The sequence below is a fragment of the Erinaceus europaeus genome, chromosome 15 (genome assembly GCF_950295315.1).
Source record: "Erinaceus europaeus chromosome 15, mEriEur2.1, whole genome shotgun sequence".
Classification (NCBI taxonomy): domain Eukaryota; kingdom Metazoa; phylum Chordata; class Mammalia; order Eulipotyphla; family Erinaceidae; genus Erinaceus; species Erinaceus europaeus.
This window is the reverse complement of record NC_080176.1, coordinates 26,020,636-26,042,320: the sequence shown is the minus strand read 5'-3', so window position 1 is coordinate 26,042,320 and position 21,685 is coordinate 26,020,636. Positions and strand designations below refer to the sequence as shown.

At 45.3% G+C, this 21,685-nt stretch overlaps 2 protein-coding genes across 5 annotated transcripts in view; one reads left to right on the top strand and one right to left on the bottom strand.

Annotated features, from left to right (window-relative positions):
• Positions 1 to 7,385, top strand: part of ZCWPW1 (zinc finger CW-type and PWWP domain containing 1) — a 35,891-nt gene extending 28,506 nt beyond the window's left edge. For all 3 annotated transcript variants that reach the window (XM_060173397.1, XM_060173398.1, XM_060173396.1), the window contains 3 exons: positions 5,529 to 5,589; positions 5,981 to 6,124; positions 6,888 to 7,385. In XM_060173397.1, the coding sequence (XP_060029380.1) occupies positions 5,529 to 5,589; positions 5,981 to 6,124; positions 6,888 to 7,207 (525 nt within the window). In that variant the 3' untranslated portion in view covers positions 7,208 to 7,385. The remainder of the gene's footprint in view (positions 1 to 5,528; positions 5,590 to 5,980; positions 6,125 to 6,887) is intronic.
• A 457-nt stretch (positions 7,386 to 7,842) lies between these two features.
• PILRA (paired immunoglobin like type 2 receptor alpha) lies at positions 7,843 to 21,144 on the bottom strand. 2 transcript variants are annotated; one of them, XM_060173399.1, is made up of 7 exons: positions 20,924 to 21,144; positions 19,512 to 19,892; positions 15,293 to 15,520; positions 9,671 to 9,701; positions 8,526 to 8,575; positions 8,335 to 8,366; positions 7,843 to 8,179 (listed from the first exon to the last, which is right to left on the bottom strand). In XM_060173399.1, the coding sequence occupies exons 1-7, from the start codon at positions 20,973 to 20,975 to the stop codon at positions 8,054 to 8,056; spliced, it is 900 nt and encodes a 299-aa protein (XP_060029382.1). In that variant the 5' UTR covers positions 20,976 to 21,144; the 3' UTR covers positions 7,843 to 8,053. The 2 variants fall into 2 exon arrangements, with proteins under 2 accessions (XP_060029382.1, XP_016048773.1); XM_016193287.2 differs by lacking the exon at positions 15,293 to 15,520.
• Positions 21,145 to 21,685: the final 541 nt, after the last annotated feature.

Sequence of the window (21,685 nt, the reverse complement as noted above, 5' to 3'; positions counted from 1 at the left end):
TATTTGCATTTCTCTGACAGTCAGAGACTTGGAGCATTTTTTCATGTGTTTCTCGGCCTTTTGGATCTCTTCTGTGGTGAATATTCTGTCCAAATCCTCCCCCCCATTTTTGGATGGGGTTATTTGTTGTCTTGTTGAGTCTGGCAAGCTCTTTCTATATGTTGGTTATTAAACTCTTATCTGATGTATGGCCTGTAAAGATCTTCTCCCATTCTGTGAGGGGTCTCTTGGTTTGGGTAGTGGTTTCTTTTTCTGTGAAGAAGCTTTTAAATTTGATGTAGTCCCATAGATTTATACTTGCCTTAGTCTTCTTTGTAATTGGACTCATTTCATTGACGATGTCTTTAAAATTTATGCGGAAAAGGGTTCTGCCAATATTTTCTTCTAAGTGTCTGATAGTTTCTGGTCTAACATCCAAGTCCTTGATCCACTTGAATTTACTTTTGTATTTGGTGAAAGACAGTGGTTCAGTTTAATTCTTCTGCATGTTTCAACTGATTTTTTTCCAACACCATTTGTTGAAGAGACTCTGCTTTCCCCATTTAATAGTTTGAGCCCCTTTGTTAAAGATTACATGTCCATAGGTGTGGGGGCTCACTTCTGGGGTCTCAATTCTATTCCACTGGTCAGTGTGTCTATTCTTGTTCCTGTACCAAGCAGTTTTGATGACAATGGCCCTATAATACAATTTGAGATCTGGGAGTGTGATGCCTCCAGTTCTGTTCTTTTTTCTCAAGATTGTTTTGGCAATTCTAGGTCTTTTCTGGTTCCAGATAAACATTTGTAGCATTTGTTCTATTCTCCTAAAAAATGTGCTTGGGATCTTGATGGGGATAGCATTAAATTTGTAGATGGCTCTGGGTAATATATTCATTTTGAGGATGTTAATTCTTCCAACCCATGAACATGGAATATCTTTCCACTTCTTTGTGTTTGTTTCAATTTCTTTGAGTAGTGACTCATAATTTTCAGTATTCAAGTCTTTCACTTCTTTGGTTGGGTTTACTCCTAGATATTTGATTGTTTTAGTTGCTATAGTAAAAGGAATTGATTTCTGGATTTCAATTTCTTCTAGCTTAGTGTTTGCATAGAGGAATGCACTGACTTTTGAATGTTAATTTTATAGCCTGATACCTTACTGTATTTCCTGATGATTTCCAAAAGCTTCTTGCTGGATTCCTTAGGTTTTTCCATGTATACTATCATGTCAACTGAAAATAGGGAGAATTTGACTTCTTCTCTTCCAATCTGTATGCCTTTAATTCCTTGATCCTGCGTGGTTGCTATGGCAAGAACTTCCAACACTATGTTGAATAGTAATGGTGATAGTGGGCAGCCCTGTCTAGTACCTGATCTGAGGGGAAATGCTTCCAGTTTTTCACCATTGCGTATGATGTTGGCTGTAGGTTTGCTATATATAGACTCCACTATCTTCAGGAATTTTTCATCTATTCCCCCTTTTTGTAGTGTTTTGATCATAAAGGGATGTTGTATTTTGTCAAAGGCTTTCTCTGCATCTGTTGATATGACCATGTGGTTTTTGGTCTTGCTTTTGTTGATGTGGTGGATCACATTGATTGATTTACGTATATTAAACCAACCTTGCATGCCTGGGATAAACCCCACTTGGTCATGATGAACAATCTTTTTAATATACTGCTGTATCCAGTTGGCTAGAATTTTGTTCAGTATTTTAGCATCTATAGTCATCAGAGATATTGGTCTGTAGTTGTCTTTTTTGGTTGTGTCCCTGTCTGCTTTTAGTATTAGAGTGATGTTGGCTTCATAGAAGCTGGCAGGGAGTATTCCAGTGTCTTCAATCTTCTGGAAGACTTTTAAAAGTAGAGGTATTAGTTCTTCTTTGAAGGTTTTGTAGAATTCATTTGTAAAACCATCTGGTCCAGGACTTTTATTTTTTGGGAAGATTTTTGATAACAGTTTCAATTTCATTAGCTGTGATGGGCCTGTTCATGTTATCCACTTCCTCTTTACTTAGTTTTGGAAGTTGGTAGTATCTAGGAAATCTTCCATTTCTTCCAGGTTCTCTAGCTTGGTGGTCATATAGTTGTTCATAGAAGCCTCGCATGATATGTTGAATTTCTGCGGTGTCTGTTGTGATAGCTCCTCTTTCTTTTACTATCTGATTTATTTGTGTCTTCTCCCTTTTTTGTTTTGTGAGTCTGGCTAATGGTTTGTCGATTTTGTTCACTCTTTCGAAGAACCAACATTTACTTTCGTTGATCTTTTGTATGGTTTTCTTATTCTCAATGTTATTTATTTCTGCCCTAACTTTAGTGATTTCTGTCTTTCTGGTTGTTTTAGCATTCCTTTGTTGTTCTTCTTCAAGGTCTTTAAGATGTGCAATCAGGCTGTTTATTTGTGCTTTTTCTTGTTTCCTAATGTGTGCTTGTATAGCTATGAACTTCCCTCTCAGTACTGCCTTAGCTGTGTCCCAAATATTTTGATAGCTTGTGTCTTCATTTTCACTGAAGTCTGAAAACATTTTGATTTCTTCCTTGATTTCCTCTTAGACCCAGAGGTTGTTAAGAAGTGTACTGTTGAGCTTCCACATTTTGGGACTGTTACTAATCTTTTGTTGATTGGTAAGTGTTAGTTTAGTTCCACTGTGGTCTGAGAAGATGCTTGGGATGATTTCAATGCTCTTGAATTTTCGGATGCTGTCTTTGTGGCTTAACATATGGTCTCTGCTTGAGAATGACCCATGTGGATTTGAGTAAACTGTGTATTCCAGTTTCTTGGGATGAATGACTCTGAAAATGTCCAGTAGTTCTAGTTGATCTATCTCTTCATTTAGCTCCCTTATGTCTTTATTGATTTTCTGCCTGGATGATCTGTCAAGTTGAGAGACTGGGGTGTTGAAGTCCCCTACTATGACTGTGTTGCTGTTAATATATTGCTGTAGCTCTTTCAGTAGAAGTTTAATGTATTTAGATGGCTTCTCACTGGGTGCATAGATGTTAATAATTGTTAAGTCCGTAGTGTCCATTCCTATCTTTTTAATCTTATCTATTTTAAAGTCTATCGTGTCAGATATGAGAATAGCTGTTCCTGCCCTTTTTTGTGGGCCATTGGCTTATATGATAGTTTTCCATCCTTTCACTTTAAGTCTGTGTTTGTCTTGTTGAGTTAGGTGGGTTTCCTGTAAACAGCATATTTTTGGGTTTTACTTTCTGATCCATCTTCCTACTCTGTGTCTTTTAATAGGTGAATTCAGGCCATTGACATTTATTGATATCAAAGATTGAAGATATTTTAACGCCATTCTTGTAGAGTTTTAGAGTGTTTTATTATATGTCCTGTTTATGATTGTCTGACTGTTTATAGGAGACCTTTCAGAACTTCTTTCAGGGCAGGCTTGGTGATAGTTGATTCCTTCAACTGTAGCTTGTCTGAGAAGGTTTTGATGCCTTCTTCTAGTCTGAATGACAGTCTAGCAGGATATAGTATTCTTGGTTGAAAGCCTTTCTCATTGAGCACTGAACAGATATCTTGCCATTCTCTTCTGGCCTGTAGTGTTGTATGGAGAAGTCTGTTGCTAATCTTATGGGTTTTCCTCTGTAGGTGACTCTGTTTTTCTCTTGCAGTCTTCAGAATCCTTTCTTTATCCTTATTCCTTTCCATTCTAAATATGATATGTCTTTAAGTCTGGGTTAATTCTGTTTGGGACCCTCTGGGCTTCTTGAATCTTTATGTCTTTGATGTTGTCTAGACTAGAGAAGTTTTCAGCTATTATGGCCTGAAGAATGCCTTCTTCCTCTCCCTCTCTTTGTTCCTCTGGTAAGCCAGTAATGCGTATATTGTTTCTTTTGAAGTCATCCCATAGGTCTCTGTTGTTGTTTTCAGCATCTCTTAATCTCTTTTTGAGATCTCTTACTTCTTTTTTAGTTGTCTGTAATTCATCCTCGATCTTTCTAATTCTGTCTTCAGCCTCATTGATTCTGTTCTCTCTGCCCTCTACTGTTTTCTGGAGTTCATATATTTTGTTTCCCTGTTCTGATAGTGTTTTAGCTTGTTCAGCTAGTTGTTTTCTTAACTCCGCTATTTCAGCTTTCAGCTCTCTAATAACCTTGAGATAGTTAGTGTTTTCTTCCAGAGTCTCATTTGTTTTTCCTGTATTTCTGATTAAAATTCTTTCAAACTCTTTACTCACTCCTGTGATTATTTCCTTAGCTAATGTTTGGATGTTGAACTCGTTATTTTGTGCTTCAACCTTTGGGGGGCTTTTAGCTGGACTGTTGTCCTGGTTTGTTTCTCCAATATTTTTTCTTGTTGGTTTACCCATTTTATATATTATGTTATGAGTTCCCTCTCTTAGTACTTTTCAAATTACTGATCACTATTTCCTGGATTGACTTGTGTCTAAGTAAGGTAATTAAAGGGTTCACAGTGGTGGAAGGTAACAGTTGTTTCAATAGTATTTTAATCCCTGAGTTGGAGCTCAGTGATTTAAAAGCCTCTTTTTTTTTTTTTTTTCTTCTCTAGGCTATGGGAGCCTGAGGGCTTCTAAACTATAAGTAGGCTTCTTAGCTTAATCACTGACTCCTGACCAAGAAATAAGGCAGGGTATGGCAGAGATAGTCCAGTGGTTATGCAAAGAAACTTTCACAGCCCCACAGCTATGCCACCGAGATATAGGTCTTCTCCTGAGTTTCCTGGTTAGATCTCTGTCCCCCGGTGCCCTTCCCTGCCGCTGTTCCAGATTCTGAGGGCAGTAGCAATGGAGACTCAGAGTTGCACTTGGTGAGTCTCTGGGGAGTCCTCTCCTCCCTTCAGCTGTCCCCTTGTTGGTGGAGCAGACTGGAGGTGGTGTCTCAACTGATAAACCGCCGGGACTGTTCCCAGCCACTTAGTCTCTCCTTAGGCTCCTCTCTGTCACCAGCCACGTGTGTTTGCACTCACCAGTGATTTGGTGGGTTCCTGTAGTCGTTCTAGTCCTGTCTTGTTTCGGTCCTAGGTGGTCTCCTTTGGTATTCCTAGTTGATCTGGGAGAGGAGAGACAGATCTGCTGCTTGTAGCCCTGCCAAGAATGAATATCTTAATCTTGTTGTCAGGAATCAGACTTACAGAACCTGCTTTGACTAAAGTCCACCAGATATTTACTTAGTATCTCATTCTATTAAAAACACAATATAGGGAGCCAGGCAGTAGCGCAGCTGGCTAAGTGCACGTGTTGCAAAGTGCAAGAACCCCGGTTCAAGGATCCCAGTTCGAGCCCCTGGATCCCCACTTGCAGGGAGGGTCGTTTCACAAGTGGTAAAGCAGGTCTGCAGGTGTCTATCTTTCTCTCCCCCTCTGTCTTCCCCTCCTCTCTCGATTTTCTCCGTTCTATCCAACAACAACATCAATAACAACAATAATAATATCACAACAACAAGGCAACAAAAGGGGAAAAAATAGCCTCTAAAGCAGTGGATTTGTGGTGCAGGCACTGAGCCCCAGAAATAACCCTGGAGACAAAAAAAAGTGTCACTTTAATTATGTTTCTTATTTTTGTCTGCTATCTTTAGAGCCTGGCTTTACTTAGTTCCAAGGCAGCCAAAATTCAGACCAAAAAATCCAAGTCAAGAGGTAAGCAAGCCAACTGGAAACAGGACCTGTGGTACAGTTAAAGCAGAAGAAGAGAGTGGGATAGGTCTCAGGTGGTGTGTAAGTTTCAGGACTTGAGAACATAGGCGAAACTCATACTAGTGTCATGGGGAAATTGTAGTGTCCTCATTCCTGTGTATTGAATCATAAAGCCTTGTGTTAAAGACGGAATGGATGTTCCAAATTCTTAACCAAGGTGGATGATTTCTTAAAGAAGGCAGGCACTGAGAAGAACCATAAAGGAAAAAGAGTGGGCAGGGGAGGTGTTTACTAGGCTGAGAATGAGAAAGTGTGGTGCAGAGACTAGAGATGGGGAGTCCATGGACTCTTGTCCGTTGGAGAGTAATAAATACATGTCCTTCATGGTTTGAAGGTGAGGCTGATAAAAACCCCACTGATGGACAAAAAGGAACTCTGCAGAAGAAAACAGTGAAGAGACCCCTGGGAAATGAGCTTGTAGCTCCTCCTGTAGCTATAAGTAAAGAAGGACAAACAGATTCAAATCCTGACCAGCCAGGTAAATCTCAGTGGCATCTCCTTTCCATATACTGTTTCTGACAGTTCTACAGCTTTTTATTGCCTTACATATGAGAGAGAGAACTCTGATGCTCTGGCACATGTGATACTGAGGACTGAACTCAGGACCTCGTGCTTGCACTTGATCTACTGTGCCACCTCCCAGGCCATCTTTTATATCCTTTAGCAAAGAACAAAGAACAGAGTAGGGAACTATAGTGATTGGTGATTGGATTTGACCCAGGGACAGGAGAGTGCAGAGGTAGGCAGTATGTTTCTGGAGTATGGGGGACTGGCTCTGTAGACACTGCCAGGCTTGTTCCTTTAGCTCCTCCACTGTCTCTTACAGGATACTGGCCATTTTAAAGACCTGGGTACAAAGGGTTAAAAACATTCTCAATATTCATATCCAGCATCATAACTGACTAAGGTCTTAATACTAGTTCTCTCTGCCTCCACAGCTATTTTCTTTCTGTTGAGAATGGTAATATTTTTTTCAGAGATTGTTGATAGAAAAGTATGAGTTTGTTTCAAGCCCCCTGGTCCCTACCTGCAGGGGAAAGCTTTGCAAGTGGTAAAGCAGGGCTGCAGGTGTCTCTGCCTCTCTCCCTGTCTTATCACTCCACTCCCCTTTCAATTTCTGGCTGTCTCTTTCCAATAAATAAATAAAGGTAATTAAAAAAAAGAAAAGTATGAGTTTGACTTGTGAACTGAAAGCAGATGGTCTAATAGGACTCTTATTATTATTATTACTTTTTGCCTAGGGCCTAAGAAAAAATTTAAGCCTCCCCCAGTCAAGCCCTCAGAAATCAACTTGTCTGAGGAAAAAGAAGCCAGTGTGGTGCCTAAGGGCCTGTTCCCCTCAGCTCACTGTGAGACCCGTCCCACTGTGGGGAAGCAGGGGCCTGAACCCCAGGAACTGCCACCACAGGAGGCTGGGAGTGCCCCCCTTGATAATGAAATCCCCAATGACCTGGATCTGGACCAACTTATGGAGGAGATCGTAAAAGAGCCGGAAAAGAGAGAGGAGCTGCAGCAAAGAGATGGTGCAGAGGAGTTGACGAGGGACTTCTCTGAGGAGTAGTGGTGTGCCTGCGTCCCCTGCGGCTGGGGGGAGACCATCTCAGAAGCAACCCCCCCCCCCCCCGGGGAAGCTAAGTGTTGGGGAAGTTTACCTACCCATTGCAAGTTGATGGCAGAGTAAAAGTTGTGCAGTTGACATGCTAATAAAGTAATACATCGTTGGTTTACTTCATCTTTAAGCAGATGCTTTCTTATGGCTTCTTTGCCTCCTCTTGGGTCACTGGGGTGCATCATGATTCCAGGGGGCAAGCAGGGGTAAGAGTCTACCCAGGACAGGGCCCTGGGGAGGGACTGACCTGATCCCGGGAGTAGGTCATGGACAAGGGCAGGGCTAGGCTCCACATTGAACAGCTCTGTGGCTAGGGAGGAGCCCGCAGCCCTTCTGGCTCTGTCCTGCTCAGACAGTCTGAGCAGGGAAGTCTGGAGTCTGAGCAGGGAAGCCCTGGGCAGCCCCAGGCTTGCAGCCAATCCCTGTGTCAGGAAGCAGATGCTGGGGTCTGGGCCTAGGTATTGGTCTGGCTGTCAGGGTGGGGACTTTCTGTGTCCCAGCCTGAGGCCGTCCCTGAGCATAAGGCCTGGAGCAGGACCATGATGTGAGCTGTCTGTTCCCTTCCCTGTTAGCCGGAAGGACAGAAGTTGGATGGGCAACTCAGCAGATCCTGTGGGTCTTTTATTTTGGGGGCAGAGGGAGCAGGTGCAGAGGGCACTGGAGCAGACGGCAGTTTTCCTGGGTCCTTGGTGGCCTCAGTGGCTGCTGGCATGTATGTCCTGTGTGTGGCAGGTCAGTGCTGGGGCTGCAGCCCTGTGTCAGTCACTCTGGAGGGTCGCTCAGTACCCTACCTCAGTCCTATTTGGTCTTTATGACAGAGTACAGGGTCTCTTCCTGGGGCCTCTCCTGGGGAGGGTAGGAGTGAGGGGCTACCGGTGAGTTCAGTCTGGAGAGAGCAAGGGAGGCATAGGTGATGCCATCATCCTGGAAAGAGAGAAGAGCTAGATAAGGGAGAGGCAGCTATGCCCATCCCAGAGCAGCCTTCCCACACCTGGACATCCCCGTCAACATAATTCTTCTGTGTCTAAAATTGTGTCTAAAATTCTCTGTCTTTAAAAGCCCTAGTCTGAGGTGCTCACCTTGGGGTCCAGCTTGAGGTCTGTATGTTGTCCTAGAAAAAAAAAAATGAAAATGTGCTGGGTCAAGTGGCATGCCAGCCAGAGTGGAAAGATGGGTAGAGGCCCCAGCAGTTAGGTCACCACCACCAGGGCCACAAGGGAAGGCTGGGAGAGAGGAGGGCATGTGGAGGAAGAAGAAGCTGGGGACTCACCTTTATTTCCAGTGTTCTTGTCTTTCTCCTCAGGGGCTTGGAAGGATTCCCTGCATGGGATGGAGAGGGTGGTAAGTGTGTTAAAGTCTGGGCAGAGGAGGGCTGATCCTGTACTGAGGCAGCTCTTCCTTGGGAGGAGACTGGGGTGAACACAGGGGTGTTGGGCTTCAGGAGGAGACTGCCTGGAGAGGGTTGGGAGAGGACTTGCAGTGGAACCAACGCAGTGGAATCCTGAGTACTGCTTGGAGGCGGATTGTTCTACAGAAACAACTTTGCCTGGAGTGTCACAGCAAGCAGCTCCTGTATCCTGCTGCACCACCTCTATGAAAACTGGAGACAGAACGCCATATAAACCATTCTCAGGCCCCAGCCCCAGGAAAAAAAATGTGGTCCTGGGAGGGAACTCACAAAAAACTGCCTGAAAAAGTCTGGGGGGGGGGGGGGTGTCAGGCGGTTAAGAGCATGTGGCGCGAAGTGCAAGGACCAGCGTAAGGATCCCAGGTCGAGCCCCTGGCTCCCCACCTGCAGGGGAGTCGCTTCACAGGGGGTGAAGCAGGTCTGCAGGTGTCTATCTTTCTCTCCCCCTCTCTGTCTTCCCCTCCTCTCTCCATTTCTCTCTGCCCTATCCAACAACGACAACAACAATAATAACTACAACAACAATTAAAAAAAAAAAACAACCAAGGGCAACAAAAGGGGAAATAAATAAATAATATATAAAAGTCTGGGAAGGAGGGAGGAAGGATGGAGGAAGAGGAAAAGGTGGGGTGGGAAGGAAAGGCACTTAGGAAAAGGTGCCTTTGATGCGGGAGGAGACAGATGGGATGATGAGCACGGAGAAGGGAAAATGTGGAAGGAGGAGGTGAGTTCTGAACAAGAAACAGGGATGAACTGAAGGAAAGAGGGACCAGAGAAAAAAGAGAAACATTTTGGAAAAGAATGAGGGGAAGGACTGGGACCTTTACTCCCACTGTTCTGGTGTGTGTGTGTTTCTCTTCAGGAGAGGCACTTCAAGAAATTAAGGGTCTGGCCTGTTAGGAGCTGTGTGAAGATTCAGTGGGACCAGAAGCTGGGGGTGTTTTCATAAGGAAACTGCCCATTTCCCCAAACAGCACCCACTGCGCCCCCGAAGGATAAGTTCTCACCTGTCTGGGATTCTGGCTTCAGTCTTCAGACCTATAGGGAGTCAACAGTGGTGTGTCAAGTGTGCCACCCCTAATGGTGTCTCCTCCCCACCTTCTCTGTCCTACTGGAGAACACCCTTTGAGGGACCAGAGCCGCAAAGCCACTCTGCTAAAGCCCAGCTGGTAAGACCTGGGACCCTGAGCCACACCTATGGACTCCCTGAGGCTCCCACACCTGTGCTGCTGCCTCCTCAGTTAGAACCCAGCTCTCCCCTGTGCCCTGCATCCCTTCCCCTGCCCTTTCCCATTTCCCCCCTTGTCTCCTTGAACTCCTGCAACTGCTGCTCCCTCCACTACTGAGCCCTCCCCTGCTCTCTGTCTTGTCTGGGGTGCTGCCCCTGCCCTGTGCTGTCACCAGCCTGTGCTGTCCTCCTAAGGGGCACTGTCTCTGCCACCTGGGCACCTGGTGGCAGGACCTGCGAGTCACTGCAGCCCCTCCTCTCCACATGGGTCCTCCCCAGAAACCCTGTTGTCTGCCTGTCTGCTTCCAGCCCCTCTCTGCAGTGTCCCAGGGATTTGGCTTTAGTTCACAGTCAGCATGGGAGGTCTTGTCATCTGGGTGGACCAAGCTTCAGATCTGATGGACTCTCCTGCCCCACCAGCACCTGCAGCCTCCACTCCACTCAGCCACACCCTGGACCTTTTTATTTCTTTTTCTTTTTAGTCACTGGAAAGGAGAACTCTGAAATTCTCAATGTTAGTATCACCTTATACTCCATTCTAGCTCTGAGTCACCATGCCACTGTCCCTGTCCTTTGGCCTCACTGAACTCTTATCCTTGTGTTCCACTGTCTTAGGTTATCCAAGCTCCCTGATGAAACCTCGACCCTCCATTCCTGCTCTCATTGGCTCCTGACGTCTTACCCACCCCCCAATCTGTTGTCATCCTCAACCAACTAATCTTCAGTCCTGATGTGACCATGGAGGGTGTGCTACTTGCTTGCCCAGCATCTGTTCTTTCTGACTCATTGTAGAACCTGAATTCTATGATGCTGTTCGGAGTGGCAGGTGATGTCTACAGGTAGATGGGGCTCATAGGGCTAAATTCTAGTCAAGAGTGTATAAGCAGAAACAGGGAGGGGGAGTCGGGTAGTAGTGCAGCGGGTTAAGCGCACATGGCACAAAGCACAATGACCAGCATAAGGATCCCAGTTTGAGCCCCCGGCTCACTACCTGCAGGGGGGGTCACTTCACAAGCAGTGAATCAGGTCTGCAGGTGTCTATCTTTCTCTCCCCCTCTTTCTCTCCCCCCTCCATTTCTCTCTGTCCTATATAACAGTGACAACATCAATAACAACACTAATAACTACATAATAAAAAAGAGGAAGAAAGATTTTCCAGAAAGCACTTTGAAGGGACCTTTTGAATTGACAAACACCTTGCCCTGTGTAAGGCCCAGTATGTTCTAGAGGCTTCTAAACCTCTAAACCTGCATGTTTTTTTTATTTCTTTATTGAGGAATTAATGTTTTACATTCGACAGTAAATACAATAGTTTGTACATGCATAACATTTCTCAGTTTTCCATACAACAGTACAACCCCCACTAGGTCCTCTGTCATCCTTCTTGGATCTGTATTCTCCCCCCCCCACCCCAGAGTCTTTTAATTTGGTGCAATACACCAATTCCAGTTCAGGTTCTACTTGTGTTTTCTCTTCTGATCTTGTTTTTCAACTTCTGCCTGAGAGTGAGATCATCCCATATTCATCCTTCTGTTTCTGACTTATTTCACTTAACATCACTTTTTCAAGGTCCATCCAAGATCAGGTGAAAACGGTGAAGTCACCATTTTTTATAGCTGAGTAGTATTCCATTGTGTATATATACCACAACTTGCTCAGCCATTCATCTGTTGTTGGACACCTGGGTTGCTTCCAGGTTTTGGCTATTATAAATTGTGCTGCTAAGAACATATGTGTATACAGATCTTTTTGGATGGGTGTGTTGAGTTCCTTAGGATATATCCCCAGGAGAGGAATTACAGGATGATAGGGTAGGTCCATTTCTAGCCTTCTGAGAGTTCTCCAGACTATTCTGTTGTTTTCACCGGGCTGGCTTCATGGGCAGGAGACAGAGACCAGGGACTCATGGCTGAGCTGAGAATGCAGTTTAATCTTTATTCATGAGCGGGCAAGCTGTCCAACAACCTAATCACAACACAATGGGCTCCTCCATCTCTCTCCTCCTGCCACAGTGTCCGGAACCAAGGAAGTATATAGGATAGGGGGCGGGGAGAAGGAAGAAGCACAAAACTAGCAAGGACTAAACCAGAATCTCCTGGAGGCAGGGGGAGTGAGACCAAACCAATGAAACAGAATGACCATGTAAATAGACCACAATGTCAAGCAATGTAACAGAAGGGATCCCAGAAGCCGAACTAGAAGCATACCAACAATTCCTCCTTTTCTTTTTAACTAATTGACCATAGTTTCAGGGGTGTGGGGTGAACAGAAACCTATATCATACAGGAATTTTCAAAAAAGAAACTGGCACAAACATGGAGGAACAAGTAAGTGAGCAACAAGAACCAGTGATGCCAAGGGAAGGCCTGAGGGGGGCGTTTCTTGCCTATGTGGGCAAGGCTTATCAGCTAAAGAACATTTCCTGCCTCTGTGGGCTTTTCTTTTCTCGATGGGTGTTTCCTACCTCTGCATTACCTAGCAAGGAGGGAGGGTATGGCCTGTAGAGTCCCAAGGCAGCTGGCTGCACTCAGTCTTTGAGAAATCCAGCAGCGTAATGGGAGGCTACTGTAGAGTTGTGTACCAGTAAGTCCGATAGAAGTGCCAGTTCAAAGCAGATGTCCATTGAAGAATTGCTGGGGGGTGAATTGTTGCATGAGGAAGGTCAGCTGCTGGAATTCTGCTTTTTTATAGAGAACTTGACAGCTGCAATTCACTTACTTATGAAACAAAACTTGTAGCAGGTTAGAAGTTTACCACAATTGAATAACTCCATTATAATTGGAAGTCTTTTTTAGTTTGATTTTAAGGTTGTTTAAACAGTTTAAACTTAATAAAATGTGAAAAGGTAAATAGAAGAACCATGGTCAAAAGCTTCAGGCATGAGAATCATTAGCATAACCATTGTGCAATCCACCGTCCCTAATTGAGAAGGTATTTGAGAGCTTCACATATCAGTTCTCCACAGAGGTTGGACCAATTGACATTCCCACCAGCAGTGTAGGAGGGTTCTTTTGACCCCACAACCTCTCCAGCATTTGCTGCTGTTACCTTTTCTGCTGTATGACATTCTCACAGGAGTGAATCTCATTGTTGTCTTTATTTTCATTTCTTTGACAAAGACTTGGAGCATTTTTTCATGTGTTTCTTGGCCTTTTGTATCTATTCTGTGGTGAATATTCTGTCCATGACCTCTCCTCATTTTTGGATGGGGTTATTTGTTGTCTTGTTGTTGAGTTTGGCAAGCTCTTTATATATGTTGGTTATTAGCCTCTTGTCTGATGTATGGCATATAAAGATCTTCTCCCATTCTGTGAGGGGTCTCTTGGTTTGGGTAGTAGTTTCTTTAGCTGTGCAGAAGCTTTTTAATTTGATGTAGTCCCTAGGTTTATGCTTGCCTTAGTCTTCTTTGTAATTGGATCCGTTTCATTGAAGATGTCTTTAAAATTTATGCGGAAAAGAGTTCTGCCAACATTTTCCTCTAAGTATCTGATAGTTTGTGGTTAACATCCAAGTCCTTGATCCACTTGGAATTTACTTTTGTATTTGGTGAAATACAGTGGTTCAGTTTAATTCTTCTGCATGTTTCAACCCATTTTTTTCCAACACCATTTGTTAAAGAGACTCTGCTTTTCCCATTTAATAGTTTGAGCCCCTTTGTGAAAGATTAGATGTCCATATGTGTGGGGTGCATGGTTTAATAGTTCTGGTAAACTAGTTTTGTGTAGTGACCTTTTTTTTTTTTTCAAAAAACAAATTTAAAGTTTCTGAGTTGAATCCTTAAGGGTGTATCTCTCATTTCCTCAGCAGCTCTGTTATATTTGCTCTTCATCTGACCCATATCTCATTCTCAGGAAACAACCACTGTGTTTTTTTTTTTTGTTCTTCAGAACTAAAAAATGTATTTATCAATGCTTTCATTAATGAATTTGGGCTTTATGGCATATCTAGAGAACTCATCTGTCCTCTGTAGTTATAAAATTGTCTCAAATGTTTTCTCCTAGGCAGTCAGGTTTTTGTTTGTTTGTTTGTTTTGTTTTGTTTTTTTTCTCATTTAATCTTTGATCTTTGTGAAGTTAGTTCTGGTACAAATCATGAGGTAGGAAGGTAACATCCTTTTTCTCAGATTGTCACCCAGCTATCCAACACCAGGCATTGAGTTACTCATCTTTCCAACTGACTAGAAGTACTTCCTTTTAACCTGCTAAACTCATGCTTCTGTCTGCATCTGTTTTCATCCTATGTTTACTTGGGTCTTCTCACTTTTCTTCCAGTTGCTTTTCTCTTACTGGTAACCTGCTTGCCTACTGTGTGCTGGCGTTACATTGTTTTAATGATTAACAAGTATGGTAAGTGTTAATGATTATAGACTTTGTTCTGCTGGGTTCTGTTTCACTGCTGTGCTCTCCTTTCCCTGTTTTGTTGGTGAGTAGGTCAAGGCACAGGGGAATAGTGCACAGGGATGGGAGTTGGGTGGTAGCGCAGTGGGTTAAGCACACATGGCACAAAGCTCAAGGCCCGGCATAAGGAACCCGGTTCGAGCCCCCAGTTCCCCACCTGTAGGGGAGTCGCTTCACAGGCCGTGAAGCAGGTCTGCAGATGTCTTTCTCTCCCCCTCTTTGTTTTCCCCTCCTCTCTCCATTTCTCTCTGTCCTATCCAACAATGGCGACATCATCAACAACAACAATAATAACTACAACAACAATGAAAAACAACAAGGGCAACAAAAAGGAAAAATAAATAAATATTAAAAAAAAAGAGAGACAGGGACTTGGGGCTAGGTGGTGATGCACCTGATTGAGCCCACACACTACAGTGCACAGGGACCCAGGTTTGAGCCTCCAGTCCCCACCTGCAGGGGGAAAGCTTTGCAAGTGGTGAAGCAGATCTGCAGGTGTCTGTCTGTCTCTCTGTATCTCTCCCTCTCTCCCTCCCCCCGCCCTCTCGATTTCTGGCAGTCTCTATCCAATAAATAAAGATAATAAAAATGTAAAAAAGAGAGAGAGATGGGAATTTGATGTGGTCAGGCTTGTGGAGAGGGACTGGTCTGAGGCAGTGTTTGCTCCTTATAGGGGAGCGTGTGTGCATGTGTGTGTGTACATCCATCCATCTATCTGTCTGTCTATCTATCTATCTATCTATCTATCTATGTATATATATGTATATGGGGGGAATGAGACTCAGAGGAGGAGGAGCACCACAGCACCCTTCCACTGTCCTGGAGCTTCCCCTGGTGCTTGAACTCAGGGCCTCCAGCATCATAAGCCAAGCACTTTACCAGGTGAACTATTTCCCAGACTGTGTCTACATCTTTAACGGGTTCTTTTGGCCATTCTGATCCAGTGACATGTTGAAGGATACCCAGCTGGGAAGATCAGAGGAGGGAGGTCCCTGACCACTTACCTTTGCTTCTTTTCCACCTGAAGTAGAAAATCAGTCCCAAAATTGTGGTTATGAGCACTACGCAGGCCATGACCATTCCCACCACAGCTACCAGACTTAGGAGCCCAGACCCACTGCCCTGGGAGATGTCCAGGCCAGCTGTCATGGTGACTGTGGTGATTACTGTGGTGCTGTTTGTGATGCTGGCTGTGCTGGTGGTTGGTCTCCGAGTGATGGGGATCTTGTTGGCTGGGAAGATATGACAGTGAGTGAATTATTCTGAAGGATCGAGGTGTTGGTGAGACTGTCATGTCTTGTCACCTGGTTTGGGTAGGTTGGCAAGATGCTTCTCTGCAGATCTCCCCTAGGCAGGGGGTAGCAGGAGAGATGCTGAAGGCTCAACCCCCACATGCCCCACTTGAATCCTGTGCTCCCCTTAGTGCTCAATTCCCCACGTACACAAAAGGCTGATAATCACAAGGTGAAATGTGGAAACAGAATCTACCATTTGAGTCAAGCTTCAGAGCACAGTTCAGTGTATTACATATATTCTTGCTGTCTACACCCATGGTCCATTTCCAGAATTTTCTCATCTTCCCAGACTGTTGTGCGGCCCATGAAATAGTAACTCCCCTTCCTACTACCTCCCACTCCTACCTACCACCTGCTTCTGCCTGTGAAGTTGACTTTGTAAGGAACTCATTAGTGAGTCAAACAGTGTTTATCCATTTATAGAATTTCCTTTTAAATATTTTATTTATTCATGAGAGAGCCAGATCATCACTCTGACCCATGATGCAGGGGTTGAACTCAGGACCTTATGCTTGAGAGTCCAATGCTTTATCCACTGCACCATCCCCCAGGCCACTGGAGTTGCTTTAATAAGACATAGTGCAGCAGGTTAAGCACACGTGGTGCCAAGCACAAAGACTGGTGTAAGGATCCCGGTTTGAGCCCCCGGCTCTCCACCTTCAGGGGAGTCACTTCACAGGCGGTGAAGCAGGTCTACAGGTGTCTGTCTTTCTCTCCCCCTTTCTGTCTTCCCCTCCTCTCTCCATTTCTGTCTGTCCTATCCACAACTACAACCTCAATAACAACAACAATAATAACTACAACAATAAAGCAACAAGGGAAACAAAAGGGAAAATAAATAATAAATATTTTTAAAAGACATAAAACATCTATAAAGCATCTTGTGTACTGGAAACATCTTGTAGTAACAAGTTAAATTGACATTAAGTTAATTCTATACTAAGTTAATATATGTTCAACTTTAGATCCTACATAGTTTATTTTTTTTGGATGTTTAATGCATCTTTAAAAACTGACGTAAAGGGGAATGGGGAGGTAGTGCAGCAGGTTAAGCTCATGTGGCACAAAGCACAAGGACCGGGGTGAGGATCCCGGTTCGAGCCCCCACCTCCTCACCTGGAGGGGAGTCGCATCACAGGCGGTGAAACAGGTCTGCAAGCGTCTATATTTCTTTCTGTTTTCCCCTACTCTCTCCATTTCTCTCTGTCCTATCCAACAGAGAACAAAATCAACAATCAAAAATAGCAATAACAACTACAACAACAATAAAAAAAACAAAGGCAACAAAAGGGAAAATAAATAAATATATATTTTTAAAAAACTGACGTATGGGAATCTGGCGGTAGCGCAACAAGTTAAGCATATGTGGCATGAAGCACAAGGACCAGCATAAGGATCCCAGTTCGAGCTCCTGGCTCCCCACCTGCAGGGGAGTCACTTCACAAGCTGTGAAGCAGGTGGTCTGCAGGTGTCTTTATCATCCCACTCTGTCTTCACCTCCTCTCTTGATTTCTCTCTGTCCTATCCAACAACAATGATGACATCAATAACAAAAACAATAATAACTACAACAACAATACAAAAAACAAGGGCAGCAAGAGGGAAAATAAAATAAATATTAAAAAATGTAAAAAAAACTGATGTAATACTAACAGCAAAAATTACAATTTCAGCAAAAGTTTCAAATTAGTGTGGATCATATTTCCTGTACATTCTAGTTAGGAATTTATTCATTGGGCCAGCAAGATAGCTCATTTGGGTGGTGTCCGGGTTGAGCCTGGAATCCATCACACTGAATGGAGCTTTGGTGCTGTGGCATTTTTTTTTTTTTTTTTTTACCAGAGCCCTGCTCAGCTCTGGCTTATGCTGGTTCAGGGGTGGGGATTAGGGGGATTGAACCTGGAACCTTGGAGCCCCAGGCAGGAGAGTCTGTTTACATAATCGTTACACTGTCCCTCCTACCCTTGTCTCTGACTGTCTATAAGAAAAAGTCGGCCTGAGCAGTGAAGACCCGGTGATTAAAAAAAAAGAAGAAGAAAGAAATTAGTCATAAAGTCTACTGAAATAAAATTTTGAAAGTTTTTAGTCAAAGAAACATCAGCAATGACATGCAGAGAGAGGGGCAATCAGGCCTCAGCATTTGGCCCCCTCCCCATCAGGGCTGTCTAGGAAAATAGAGCCAGCAGGAGAGAGAAAGGGAAGGAGATAAAGTGAGAGAAGAGAAAAGAAGAGAAGAGAGAGAGTGAGTTCTGTGAAGGGTTGACTCACAAGATTGAGGGCCACGAAGTCCCCGGGCCTACAGATTGAAGACCTGGAGAAGGTGGTGTATGATAGTTCAGCCCAGACTCAAGGCCTGAGAAACATGGGACGCTAGGCCAGTAAGTCCTTGCTGACTTGAGAATCAGCAGCCAAGTGATTCCAGAAGCAAATTGGGGGGGGGGGGGGGAGCAGAAATGGCACACACCCAGTAGAGCACACACGTTAACCCCTGGTATCCACATGGAAGTGCCACAGAGAGGAGACACTTCATGAGTGGAGCAGTGCTGTACCTCTCTCCCTCCCTCCCTCCCTCCCTCCCTCTTTCTCTCTTCACCTACTGTCTGAAAAACAAAACAAAAAAAGTTTGCCCACAGCAGTATCACAGTTATGAAGCCCTAGTGAATCCTCTAGCAGCAAAGGGGAAAAAAGTGAAAAACAGCAAACATACTGAGTTGATTCTCACTTTTCTATTTTTGTAAATTTGCATAAGGTATAAATTCTTTTTTTAGCTTAATTTATTTATATACTTATTATTGGATAGAGACAGAGAGAAATTGAAGGTAAAGAAGAGAGATGGAGAGACACCTACAGCTCTTCTTCATCACTCATGAAACTTTCCCCCTGCAGGTGGGGACCAGGGGCTTGAACCTGGGTCCTTGCACACTGTAATGTGTGCACTCAACCATGTGTGACACTGCCTGACCCTGATTTTCACTTTTTTAAAGCCCTGTCTAGACACCCCCCTGCCTGTTGGCTGCACCTGGGAGAGATAGGCAAACCAGGCTCCAGTCCTGAGGCCCTCAGAGTAAGGCAGAGCCCACCGCTAGGTTAAATACAATCAGGAGGACAGCCTGATCCAATCCCGGGAGGCCAGTAGCTCCTGACTCAGAGGAAAGGGGCTCTGGGTCCCGGGGTCGAGTCCACTGGTGCCACCTGCAGCTCCGGGCAGGGCCTGCACTGTGAGCTTGGTCTCTTGTCTATGGCAGGACAGGGTCTCAGTGCCCACTGCTAGGCAGCTGAGGTGAAGGTTAGGAGCACTCAGGGACTCAGGGGACACAGGGTGCTGCTGCTTGGCGCTGCACAGAGGCATTTCCTGACCAGAGACAGCAGCACGGACAAGGGGCATGTGACTGTAACGCAGGGGCAAGGAGAGGTTGAGGAGATGGATGGGGGTTGCTGAGGGCTACATTATGGAACAGGGAAGAAGAGAGGCTGGGCATTGCCAGGGCACTCAGGGTGTAGGTGTCCACTGTATTTGAAGACAGAGCTTATGGCTGTGTGGACACGGGGCAGCTGGGCTCCACACATGACACAGGATAAAGGGAAGAAGTGTCACAGTGGAAAGTCCAGTCCACCTGGAGGACATGGAGTTTGTGGGGGTGCTGGGAGACAGAGAAAGGATTCCTGGGGAATCCCAAGGGACTGAAACTTAGGGCTGGGGTACAGGCTTGTTTGCAGGGACAGTTAGTTGGGCAGGAAGGCAGCCCAAGTTTGGGGAGGTTTAGGACCTAAACTCAACCAGTTTAGGTCACCTGACAAAGACAGAGTTGACAGAGGTCTGGGGAGGGATTTGGGAGGATTGGATGAGGGGGTTTGGGGGATAAAGTCATCAGTGCCCTCTAGGGCCTCAGTGGGGTGCAGATGGGGCAGGAGGGGTAGCGACACTCACCTCGGATGATTTTGAGTTTGGTCCCTGAGGTGGACCCCCACACCTGCATTCCACAGTTCTCTGTGTCCACCTGCACCCGGCAGAAGTAGGTGGTGGCATCCTTCTTCCGCAGGTTCTCGATCCTTAAGGAACCATCGTACTGGGACAAGTTCAGGAAGAGACGGTGCTTGAAAGCCTGGTGAGTGAAGTTACTGCTCGTGTTGTAGATGTAGTCTCCATGAAAATCCTTCCATCTCCAGGCTATATGCACCCTGGAGGCCGTTGCTAACTTCCAGGGGTAGCCAAAGGAGAAAGGGATGCTGATGGCATTCCCCTCGGGGGCCAAAAGTTTAGGTTGCTGTTTAATGAAAAAGCCAGGCTTTTTGCAGTCTTCTGAGCTGCCTGGAGCGGGGAGGGAAGGAGAGATTGAAGCCACCAGGAGAGACAGTGAGGTAACCAGGCCCCCAGCCCCCTCTCCCAGGGATAGTCTCAGCACTTAGTAAATGAATGTGGCCTTTACACAATGAAGGCTTAGAGGCCACCTTCCATGCAGCCCCATTTTTCCAACAGCATATTTGCATCTCTGTGTCACATTTCAAACATTTCATTAAAGTTTGCACTCTTCCTCTTCTCCTCTTTTTTTTTTTTTTACATTACTAGGACCTCATGCATGTGCGATTTCACTACTCTGGGACACCAACGTATTTTTCTTTTAGACACACACACACACACACACACACACACACACACACACACCATAGCACCAAAACTTGATCAGAACCCAGCCCTCCTGTGTGGTGCCTGGGCTACAGTCTGGGCCTCTTGAGTGGCAAAGCTGGTGCTCTACCTAGTGAGCTACCTCTCTAAAGTTTTCATTTGTTTTCATAAAGTTTTCTTTTTATTTGTTTGTTTTGTGTTTTTGTCATCTCTCTGGTCTCACCACTCCAGGCTGACTTTTTCAGATAAGGGCAGAGAGAAGAGCAGAAGGAAGTAACTACTGTACTGAAACTTCCTTCAATGCAGTGGGGGCTGGGCTTGAACCTGGGTCCTGCACATGACAAAGCAGGACACTGTCCAGGGGAGCTATCTGGCTGGTGCCACATTGCTTCTGAAAACAATGCTCTTTCACTTAATAGACTGCAGAAGACTAAATTAACTTTCATGTCCACTGGGAATCCAAAACACCAAGTGATTTACTGTGTTGTTGCTTTTGTTTGCTCTTAGAGGCCAGTTTCTGAGTTGAGCCTGTAAAGTGATACATGGTGGGACTGGTGCTCGGGTCTGCATGTCCCCTCTCCTGGCTCGCCATGGGAAGGAGGAGGATGGGTGCTGTGGGTGTAGCTCTGTGGACCTAGCCCCTCACTGGCTGGGTTTGGGAGGAAACTCCCCCCCCCCAGACTCTGGCTCAGCCCCTCTGGGTCCCTGTCACTTACCAGTCTTCAGAGATGTCAGCAGCAGCAGTAATAGCAGGAAGGGTGGCCCCATGCTGTCTCTGCTCCAGAGATGAGAGAAGGGTTGCTGTGCAGCCCAGAGAGGAGCCCTGAAAAGCGGGTTCCTAGGGGGACCTGTGGCTCAGGAGAGAGAGGACCAGGCTCTTTCAGAACAGAGGGAGCAAGGAGTCTCTCCCAAACTCAGCCAACTCCAGAGTGGCGGCACTTCCTCTCTTCATCTGCTTCTTCTCTTCCTCTATTGCCAAAGAGTCTCCCCTATAGTCAGTACAGAAAGCCATATTTGGGGATGGGGGGCAGCCCCAACCCCAGTCCCACCCTTTCTTGTGTGTGGGGATTTCAAACCTTGGCCCCTGGGTCTCTCCTCTCCCACTTCAGCTCCCTGCCTCCTTCAGCCTCTGACTTATCCTTAGGGCTCAGTCTGTCTTATCTCTTTCTTTATTTATTGGATAAAGACAGCCAGAAATCAAGAGGGTAGGGGAGATAGAGAAAGAGAGACACATGTAGACCTGCTTCACCACTTATGAAGCTCTCCCCCTAGAGGTGGGGACTGGGGGGCTCGAACCTGGGTCTTTGAGCACTGTAACATGTGCGCTCAGCCAGGTGCGCCACCACCTGGCTCCTTAAAATACTCTTTTTATGGGAGAGCACCACACTGCTGTTGCCAAGGTTCTGTTTTGCTTTTGTCTTCCTTGTCACTGTGAGGTGCCTAGGATCAAACCCAGAGCCCCACAATGCCTGGCACTT